Source organism: Nerophis ophidion, linkage group LG03, assembly GCF_033978795.1.
Source record: "Nerophis ophidion isolate RoL-2023_Sa linkage group LG03, RoL_Noph_v1.0, whole genome shotgun sequence".
In the NCBI taxonomy this organism is placed as follows: domain Eukaryota; kingdom Metazoa; phylum Chordata; class Actinopteri; order Syngnathiformes; family Syngnathidae; genus Nerophis; species Nerophis ophidion.
Window position 1 is genome coordinate 15,765,861 of NC_084613.1, and position 11,211 is coordinate 15,777,071.

The 11,211-nt window shown below is 45.0% G+C and overlaps 1 protein-coding gene across 2 annotated transcripts; it reads left to right on the forward strand.

The window, feature by feature from the left end:
- Positions 1-222: 222 nt before the first annotated feature.
- On the forward strand, positions 223-10,955 carry LOC133549196 (uncharacterized). Of its 2 annotated transcripts, XM_061894389.1 has the most exons (5): positions 228-279; positions 360-439; positions 500-580; positions 656-843; positions 3,282-10,955. In XM_061894389.1, the coding sequence occupies exons 2-5, from the start codon at positions 373-375 to the stop codon at positions 4,083-4,085; spliced, it is 1,140 nt and encodes a 379-aa protein (XP_061750373.1). In that variant the 5' UTR covers positions 228-279; positions 360-372; the 3' UTR covers positions 4,086-10,955. The 2 variants fall into 2 exon arrangements, with proteins under 2 accessions (XP_061750372.1, XP_061750373.1); XM_061894388.1 differs by having other exon boundaries at positions 223-580.
- The last annotated feature ends 256 nt before the right edge of the window (positions 10,956-11,211 follow it).

Below are 11,211 nucleotides of genomic sequence, written 5' to 3' on the forward strand. Positions count from 1 at the left end.
GATCACCACTCCAAGATGGCGGCCCCGCGTCTCGTCAGCGCTAGTAGGCAGTAGCGCTCGATGCTGCGTACACATATAAGATGTCTTTGACCCCAGAATTCATTGGATTAACTGGATTTCCATGAATCTTTTTCATGTATAAAAAATTATTTCCCCTCAAAAAAATAATTAAATAAAAAAAACAGGCGGAAGTGCTTATACTTGCGCCTGCGCAAACAGAGCGGGTAGGAAGACAGCTCTTCCGGGTTAGCTTCCGCTGCTCGCCTGTCACACGTCTCCGTTTGTATTTATTATTATTATTATTATTGTTTTTATTTGGTATTAAATACATCTCCAGCATGTCGCCGATGTGTGTGCAGGAGGCCGAGCAGCATGGACGCCCGGGAGGAGCTGAGTGCGCACCAGCTGCTGGCGAGAAAAGTGCAACATGAACGACGAGGTGAGTGCGCGACGCGAGGTCACAACATTAGGGACAGTGATGGCGGCCCTCTCCTTGCAGGACTGCTGAGTTCTCTCCACAAGCTCTTCGGGAACCTCAACACGCTGCACGTCCACGCCGTCAGCCGCCTCGAATGCGCCGGTGAGCGGCCGAGCTCGGAACGCCCGAGCCCGAGTGAGTGGTCGACTAACTCGGCCCCGCTTCTGTGTCTGCCAGGTTCCTGCCCGGACCTGACGATGAGCAGGCGGGACGTGGCGGACATGCAGCGGCCTGTGCCCGTGGCCCTCATGCCCCAGCTGGGCCCCAGGCTCCACCGGCCCCTGTGCGTGTCCGTGTCGTCCGACAGCAGCGGGCGCTTCAAAGCCCTGCAGACGCAGGAGTGGAAGAACAACCTCAAAGCTCAGGTAGGGACCCAACGTCGTTGAAATACTCTCCGGACTATAGGGCGCGTCGGTATATAAGCCACGCCCACTCATGTATCCGTGTATTAGCCGCAGATATAAACCTTGGGAAATGAGTTATTTACACAGAAATATTGAGTAAATCAATCAATCAATGTTTATTTAAATAGTCCTAAATCACAAGTGTCTCAAAGGGCTGCACAAGCCACGACGACATCCTCGGGTCAGATCCTACATAAGGGCAAGGAAAAACTCACAACTCAGTGTGACGTCAATGGGAATGGCTAGGAGAAACCTTGGAGAGGACCACAGATGTGGGTGAGACCGGATGCAATGGGCGGCGAGTGGGTCGAGCATAATATTGTGAAAGTCCAGTCCATAGTGGATCTAACATAATAGTGGGAGTCCGGTCCGTAGTGGATCTAACATAATAGTGAAAGTCCAGTCCGTAGTGGATCTAACATAATAGTTAGAGTCCAGTCCATAGTGGATCCAACATGATAGTGAGAGTCCAGTCCATAGTGGATCTAACATAATAGTGAGAGTCCAGTCTGTAGTGGATCTAGCATAATATTGTGAAAGTCCTGTCCGTAGTGGATCTAACATAATAGCGAGAGTCCAGTCTATAGTGGATCTAACATAATAGTGAGAGTCCAGTCTATAGTGGATCTAACATGATAGTGAGAGTCCAGTCCGTTGTGGATCTGACATAATAGTGAGAGTCCAGTCCATAGTGGATCTAACATGATAGTGAGGGTCCAGTCCATAGTGGATCCAACATTATTGTGAGAGTCCAGTCCATAGTGGATCTAACATTATTGTGAGAGTCCAGTCCATAGTGGATATAACATAATAGTGAGAGTCCAGTCCATAGTGGATCTGACATAATAATGAGAGTCCGGTCCGTTGTGGATCTAGCGTAATATTGTGAAAGTCCAGTACATAGTGGATCTAACATGACCGTGAGAGTCCAGTCCATAGTGGATCGAACATAATAGTGAAAGTCCAGTCCAAATTGGATCTAACATGATAGTGAGAGTCCAGTCCATAGTGGATCTAACATGATTGTGAGAGTCCAGTTCATAGTGGATCTAACATAATAGTGAGAGTCCAGTCCATAGTGGATCTAACATAATAGTGAGAGTCCGGTCCGTAGTGGATCTAGCGTAATATTGTGAAAGTCCAGTACATAGTGGATCTAACATGACCGTGAGAGTCCAGTCCATAGTGGATCGACCATAATAGTGAAAGTCCAGTCCAAATTGGATCTAACATGATAGTGAGAGTCCAGTCCATAGTGGATCTAACATGATTGTGAGAGTCCAGTTCATAGTGGATCTAACATAATAGTGAGAGTCCAGTCCATAGTGGATCTAACATGATAGTGAGAGTCCGGTCCGTAGTGGATCTAGCGTAATATTGTGAAAGACAAGTCCATAGTGGATCTAACATGATAGTGAGAGTCCGGTCCTTAGTGGATCTAACATGACCGTGAGAGTCCAGTCCATAGTGTATCGAACATAATAGTGAAAGTCCAGTCCAAAGTGGATCTAACATAATAGTGAGAGTCCAGTCCCTAGTGGATCTAACATGAAAGTCCAGTCCATAGTGGATCTAACATGACCGTGAGAGCCTGGTCCATAGTGGATCTTACATGATAGTGAGAGTCCAGTCGTGAGTGGATCTAACATGATAGTGAGAGTCCATTCCATAGTGGATCCAACATGATAGTGAGACTCCAGTCCATGATAGTGAGAGTCCAGTCCATGGTGGATCTAACATAACGGTGAGAGTCAGGTTCATAGTGGATCCAACATAATAGTGAGAGTCCAGTCAATAGTGGATCTAACATGATAGTGAGTGTCTGGTTCATAATGGATCTAACATGATCGTGAGAGTCCAGTCCGTAGTGGATCTAACATGATAGTGAGAGTCCAGTCCATAGTGGATCCAACATAATAGTGTGAGAGTCCAGTCCGTAGTGGATTTAACATGATAGTGAGAATCCAGTCCATAGTGGATCCAACATGATAGTGAGAGTCCAGTCCATAGTGGATCTAACATGATAGTGAGAGTCCAGTCCATAGTGGATCTAACATAATAGTGAGAGTCCGGTCCATAGTGGATCTAACATAATAGCGAGAGTCCAGTCAATAGTGGATCTAACATGATAGTGAGAGTCTGGTTCATAGTGGATCTAAGATGATAGTGAGAGTCCAGTCCATAGTGGATCTAACATGATAGTGAGAGTCCAGTCCATAGTGGATCTTGGGGAATACCATTGTAAGATAAAGATACTAACACAGACACTCGTAAACGTGTTAGCACATTAGCTCATGCTAAAGACGCTAGCTTGACGGTATCACGTTAGCACACATTGTTGAAGCAGAGGTCAACAAAGGGGAGTGTTTATGTTAATGAGGTCATGTGATGTGATGCAGATGGAACAGGCGCACAGCGCGGGCGCCGCCAGCAGCACGGGCTCGCTGGAGCGCGCCTCCTTGTTCTACGCCTCGGGCGGTCCGGCCGAGCTCCTGAACAAGAACAAGTCTTCGGGCCGCTTCTCTCGCTTTTCGCCGCCGTGGAACAGCAGCTCGGAGTCGGAGTCCAACCCTCCGTCGCGTAGCGGCTCCAAGAAGCTGCGGAACTACAGCCGGAGGGCGGCCACGGGCCCGGCCGGGGCGGAGCCCAAAGGCGGCGGCCCGCAGCAGATTCAGTACTTCGAGCCGCTCATCTCCAAGGTGACGGACTACATCTTCGTGGGCAACCTCAACGCGGCGTACAACGGGCGGGCGTTGTGCCGCAACAGCATCGACAGCATCATCGACATGAGCGGGGCGCCGGGCGAGGCGGGGCCCAGCCTCAGCCTCATCCCGTGCACCTGCTCCCGCGGCGGCGTGCGCCACAGCTGGTCCCGGCTGAAGGTGGACATCGGCGACGTGAAGCAGCGCTGCTTCGAGGACATCAACGACTGCATCGAAGCCTCGGCGCAAAAGAGGAAGCGCGTGCTGGTGCACTGCCGCGACGGCTTCTCGCTGGCGCCCACCTGCGTCATCCAGTACCTGATGGTCAAGCGCGACATGAGGCTCATCGCCGCCTACGAGCTGCTCCGCGCCAAGTACCCGCTCAACATCCGCGAGGGCCACCAGAACCTTCTGGTCAGCCTGGAGAGGACGCTTCGGCCCGGGGACGTGGACCCGCAGAGCTTCAAACAGGCCATCTCCAGGAAGGTGGCCTGGACCTGACTCTTTCATCCCAGTCCTGGAGAGACCCCCTGTAAAGTGACAACTGGTCTACGGGTCGGTGCCATCAGAACCTGTCAGATTGGTGCTGGTGTGTGGCCTCTAGTTTTGTTTGTGTAGATGTTCTGATCCAAGCCACAAGGTGGACCTGCTGCGCCTGCGCTGTCCTCTGTGAGGAACACCTGCTGGCTTCTCCGCAGCAGAGTCCAGGATGTGGGCCATGCCTCACACACTGCAATTACAACAGGTGTCAAACTCAAGGCCCGGGTGCCAGATTGGGCCCGCCACTTTATTTGATGTGGCCCGACGATTTGTTTAAAGTGGTCTTCAACGTTATTTAAAGTGGCCCCTCACATCATTTTAGATTGTCCGCCTTTTATTGACATGGTCCGCCACATTATTTAACGTGGTCTGTCAAATTCATTTTATCTGGCCCGTCACCTCATTTGTTTAGGCCCGCTACATCATTTTTTGGTCCATCATGTGATTTTAAAGTGGCCTGTCGCATTATTTTATTTGGCTTGCCACAGTATTTAACATTGTCTGTCAATTAATTTTATCTGGCCTGTCACATCATTTAATTTGGCCCGCTACATCGTTTTTGGTTTTTTTTGGTGCACCACGTGATTTAATTTGGCCTGCCTTGTAAATAATGAGGTCCGCAACATTATTTAAAGTGGTCCATCATGTCATTTAATCTGACCCGCCTTGTATATAATGTGGTTCGCCACATTACTTAAAATGGCCCGTCACGTCATTTAAATTGGCCTGCCTAATATATAATGTGGTCCGCCACGTAATTTTACGTGGCATGCTACGTCATTTAGTTTGGCTCGTCATGTGGCCTGCCTTTTATACAATGTGGTTCGCCATATTATCCAACATGGTCCGCCATATTATCCAACATGGTCCGTTACGTCATTTTAAGTGGCCTGCCTTCTATATAATATGGTCTGTCACGTCATTTTATTTGGCCCGTCAAATCATTTTATCTGGCCCATCACATATATATTGTGGTCCACCACATTATTTAACATGGTTTGCCACATCATTCAAAGTGGCATGTCATGTCATTTTAACTGACCCGTCACGTCATTTTACTTGGCTGGTCACGTCATTTTACTTGGCCCGTCATATTTTTATTTGGCCCTTCATTTTATGTTGCCCGCTACATAATTTTACTTAACCGGTCACGTAATTTTAATTGACCTGTCTCGTAATTTTATGTGGCCCGTCATTTAATTGGCCCGCTATGTCATTTTAGTTGGCCCGGTACGTATATATTGTGGTCCACCACGTTATTTAACATGGTCTGCCACATCATTCAATGTGGCCCGTCTCCACGTTTTATTTGGCCCGTCATTTTACGTGGTCCGCTATGTCATTTTACTTGGCTGATTACGTCATTTTATTTGGCCTGTCGCATCATTTTAAGTGGCCTGTCATTTAATTGGGCCGCATCATCATTTTATTTGGCCCGTCATGTCATTTTACTTGGTCCGCCGCAACATTTTACGTGTCCCGTCATTTAATTGGCCCGCTACTTCATTTAAATTGGCTTGTCCTGTCATTTTATTTGGCCCGTCACATTTTATTTGGCCCGTCCCGTCATTTTAAATTGCCCGTCACGTATATATTGTGGTGCACCACATTATTTAACATGGTCTGCCACACCATTCAATGTGGCCCGTCACGTCATTTTATTTGACCCGTCGCGTAATTTATAATGGCCCGTCATTTAATTGGCCCGCTACGTCATTTTAGTTGGCCAGTCACGTCATTTTATATGGCCCGTCCTTTTTTTATTGTGGTCCACCACATTATTTAACATGGTCTGCCATGTCATTCAATGTGGCCCGTCACCTCATTTTAGCTGGCCCGTCTCCACATTTTATGTGGCCCGCTACGTCATTTTACTTGGCCCGCCGCATCATTTTACGTGTCCCGTCATTTAATTGGCCCGCTACGTCATTTTAGTTGGCCCGTCACGTCATTTTATATGGCCCGTCCTTTTTTTATTGTGGTCCACCACGTTATTTTTCATGGTCTGCCACGTCATTCAATGTGACCCGTCACCTCATTTTAACTGGCTCGTCTCCACATTTTATGTGGCCCGCTACGTCATTTTACTTGGCCCGTCACGTATATAGTGTGGTCCACCCCATTATTTAACATGGTTTGCCACGTCATTCAATGTGACCCGTCTCCTCATTTTATTTGGCCGGCTACGTCATTTTACTTGATAGATCACGTCATTTTACTTGGCCCGTCACGTCATTTTACTTGGCCCGCCGCATCATTTTACGTGTCCCGTCATTTGATTGGCCCGCTACGTCATTTTAGTTGGCCCGTCACGTATATATTGTGGTCCACCACATTGTTTAACATGGTCTGCCACGTCATTCAATGTGGCCCGTCACATCATTTTACATGGCCCGTCTCCTCATTTTATTTGGCCCGTCATGTGACCTGCTACGCAATTTTACTTGGCTGGTCACGTCATTTTATTTGGCCCGTCGCATCATTTTACGTGTCCTGTCATTTAATTGGCCCGCTACTTCAGTTTAATTGGCCTGTTACGTCATTTAAATGGCCTGTCACGTATATAGTGTGGTCCACCCCATTATTTAACATGGTTTGCCACGTCATTCAATGTGACCCGTCTCCTCATTTTATTAGGCCGGCTACGTCATTTTACTTGGCCCGTCGCATCATTTATCTGGCCCGCTACTTCATTTTATTTGACCCATCACGTCATTTTATGTGGCCCGTCATTTAATTGACCCGTTACTTCATTTTATTTGGCCTCTTAAGTCATTTTATTTGGCCCGTCACACTTTATTTGACCCGTCACGTCCTTTTATATGGCCCGTCATTTAATTGGCCCGTTACTTCATTTTATTTGGCCTGTTAAGTCATTTTATTTGGCCTGTCACATTTTATTTGGCCCGTCACGTCATTTTAAATTGCCCGTCACGTATATATTGTAGTGCACCACATTATTTAACATGTGGCCCTCACATCATTTTATGTGGTCTTTTAACGTATTTTAAAGTGTCCCGCCACTTCAATTAATGTGACTTGCTATGTCATTTAAGAGGACCTACCACAACATTTTGTCGTCTGCCACATCAATTAAATTGGCCCTCTGAGGGCTGCCATAAATGCAGAGTGGCCCTCAAAATAAAAGGAGTTGACACCCATGTTGAAGACTGAGTCAAACAAACATTTGATGGTTGTTGTTGACCTACCTGCCTAAGAAGGAAGGACCAAGGAGATGATCCACTTCTTGGAAACCACCACGGTCCAAAAATTGGACATTTTATTTCTGTTTGACAAAAGTTAGCTTTGTCTGCTATTCTTACACAATCCCATCCGTTTGGGGCCCCATGGTGTGTAAAGAAGCGCACACAGTGTCTGTGAACGACTGTCTTCCCAGCCCCTTCCTGCTCCATCATTGACCAGAATACAACGCCACCCAACTTCCATCCCATGGCGTGGCGTTCAAATCCTGGCGTTAGTTGAGTTAGGAAGGATAGAAGATTTATGTTAGTGATACTAAAAATTTTACTTTGCACTAAAAAAAAAATATATACATTTTAAATTTATTTTAGTGCCAAACTTGCATCTAATTCCGGGGTGTCCAAACTTTTTCCACTGAGGGTTGCACACTGAAAACTTAACGCACACGGCGGCCATTTTGATATTTTTCTTTTTCAAAACCAATAAAATATATTGATTTTTTTTTTTTTTTTTTCGTTTAGGGCTCCTCTCAAGTTTGGTACTGGGGACCCGTCTTTTTTTTTTTTTCCAAAGCTTAAATCTCTGGATCAACTTCAGATCTGTCGATGCAAAGTTTAGATTTTTTTATGCCTTTTTTTTAACTAAAGAAAACCCGTTTTTTTATGGCAAAAAGACAAAATAGGCAATACTTCCCCTCAAAAAATGGCAACATGGAATATTTGATAAGTAATTAGAGACTTGAATAGATAAATAATTCATAACATTGATTTTTCTTCTTTTTTTTTGGAGCCAAAAAAAAGAAAGAAGTCCAACAAATCCATCCATCCGTCCATTTTTTCTACCGCTTGTCCCTTTTGGGGTGGCGCGGGGTGCTGGAGCCTACCTCAGCTGAATTTGGGCGGAAGGCGGCGTACACCCTGGACAAGTTGCTACCTCATCACAGGGCCAACACAGATAGACAGTCATCAAGCACCCCCCACGACCCAAAAAGGGACAAGCAGTAGAAAAAAGATAGATTTTTCTATTCTTTTTTTTTTTTTTTTTTTGGAGCATCCATCCATCCATTTACTACCGCTTGTCCCTTTTGAGGTCGCGGAGGGGCGCTGGTAACTATCTCAGCTACAATCGGGCGGAAGGCGGTGCACACCCTGGACAAGTTGCCACCTCATCACTGGGCCAACACAGATAGACAGTCATCAAGCACCCCCCGCAACTCCAAAAGGGACAAGCAGTGGAAAATGGATGGGTTTTTCTATTCTTTTTTTTTTTTTAACAAAAAAAGAAAAGTCCAACCATAATTATTGGGATCCATTAATAAGTGTTTAAAATAAATAAATTGGCCTTAGTGTGTGAATGTTGTCTGTCTATCTGTGTTGGACCTGCGATGAGGTGGAGACATGTCCATGGTGTACACTGCCTTCCGCCTGAATGCAGCTGTGATAGGCTCCAGCACCCCCCGCAACCCTAAAAGGGATAAGCACTAGGAAATGGATGGATTTTTTTTTTTGAGCAAAAAAAGAAGTCCAACCAAAATTATTGGGTATCCACTCATAAGTGTTCAAAATAAATATATAATAAATATTTATACTTTCAACACTTAAATATCTAGATCAACTTCAGATCATTATGTTACTTTTTTTTTGTAATAGAAAACATCAAAATATGCAATTTTTCCCCTTAAACTATTTTAAAGGAAGTAATTGGTGCTATCAATAATTCATAACCATCCATCCATTTATCTACCGCTTGTCCCTTTTGGGCTCGTGGGGGATGCTGGAGCCTATCTCTGCTGCACATGGGCGGAAGGCGGGGTACACCCTGGACAAGTTGCCACCTCCTCACAGGGCCAACACAGACAACATTCACACTCACATTCACACACTAGGGCCCATTTAGTGTTGCCACTCGACCTATAATTCATAACATTGATTTTAATTTCGTATGTTTTTATTTATTTTTTTGCATTTTAAAGAATAAAACAGGCTAAATTGCTGCTTAGTTTTTTGCTTGTAGCATTTTTAAAATGTACCGTGGGCCGTCAATTTATCAGCTGCAGGCTGCAAATGGCCCCCAGGCTGCACTTTGGACACCTCTGATGGACTAATATAAAAATGAGCCATTTTAAAGGCCTACTGAAACCCACTACTACCGACCACGCAGTCTGATAGTTTATATATCAATGATGAAATATTAACATTGCAACACATGCCAATCGGCCTTTTTAGTTGACTAAATTGCAATTTTAAATTTCGCGCGAAGTGTCGTGTTGAAAACGTCGGTATGATGACGCGTGTGCGTGACGTCTCGGATTTTAGTGGACATTTTTTTCCAGCCTGATCCCACCTTTAAGTAGTCTGCTTTAATCGCATAATTCCACAGTATTCTTGACATATGTGTTGCTGAATCTTTTGCAATTTGTTCAATTAATAATGGAGACGTCAAAGAAGAACGATGTAGGTGGGAAGCGTATTCCAGCTGCCTTTAGCAACACAAACATAGCCGGTGTTTCCTTGTTTACATTCCCGAAGGTGAAGCTTTACTATGGAACAGAGCGGTCAAGCGAACATGGTTCCCGACCACATGTCAACCGGCATTTTTCGGTGAGAAAATTGTGGGAATAAGTCGGCTCTTACCGTAGACATGAGTGGAGCTTGCGTCGTTCCTCGTGCACCTGTCAAAGAGGAAGCTGCGTGGCTTCCCTCAGAGACACTGGCGGTCACCACACCCCTCCGACTTTCAGGTACGACAGTATAACCTCACTACAACACTAGTAACACAATAAGCAGATAAGGGATTGTCCAGAATTATCTTAGTAAATGTGTCTACTAACATCTGAATCACTCCCACTACCCTGTCTATTTTTTTATTTATTTGTTTTCTAGTCCTTTACTCTCACTATCCTCATCCACAAATCTTTCATCCTCGCTCAAATTAATGGGGAAATCGTTGATTTCTCGGTCCGAATCGCTCTCGCTGGTGGCCATGATTGTAAACAATGTGAGGGTGTGAGGAGCTCCACAACCCGTGTACAGGCAAGGCTTTTTTATTAGCGACCAAAAATTGTGAATTTTATCGTGGTTTTCTACAAAATCCTTTCAGCAAAAATATGGCAATATCGCGAAATGATCAAGTATGACACCTAGAATGGACCTGCTATCACCGTTTAAATAAGAAAATCTCATTTCAGTAGGCCTTTAAAGTAAAAAGTGTGAGAGAATAAGACATAAAACTTAGCCATGTTTTTCCAATTAGCGCCAAGCTAAGATGTTAGCATTTTAAAGCTACGTCGCTGTTTTTTTTTTTGTTTTTTTTTTTTAAGTTTGACCAACAAAAATCATTTCGAGTTGATTTTTACTTCTTCAGTTTAAAAGTGTCAAAAATGCTCCGTTGTGATAAAACTGTTAACTTTTGAAGTTTTTATGCAAAGGGGAGGCGGAAGTCAATGTGAAGTGGTTAGCTTGTTAGCTAACTTGTGCGGTGACCTTCAACGTTTCGTTTGTGAGTTCCAAGTGAAACGTGACTTTTGAAATGTTTTTTTTTTTGGTGGGGTTTTCTGCTGGCGAAACTTTCGCCTTCGGTGTTCTCAGGTGACTCCTCAGTGGTTTAATCATTAAAATAATTTCAAAATAATTACTATGTGTTTTGTTTTTTTTCTCTCCACGTGCTGCAGTCTGTCTGTCACTGGCCACGCCCCCCTGTGTCTCCCCACGTAAACATTAAAGTACTTGATGGCTGTTAGTTGACTATTTTTAACGTCGGTTCTACTTCCGGTTTGGGATTCCCGGCGTTACCATAGCGACAGCCGCTCTAATGTTGACCTTCTATTTCCCGCCGTAAGAATGAGCTTTCATCGTCTTCCAGCTGTTCCTTCTAGAACCTTCCATGG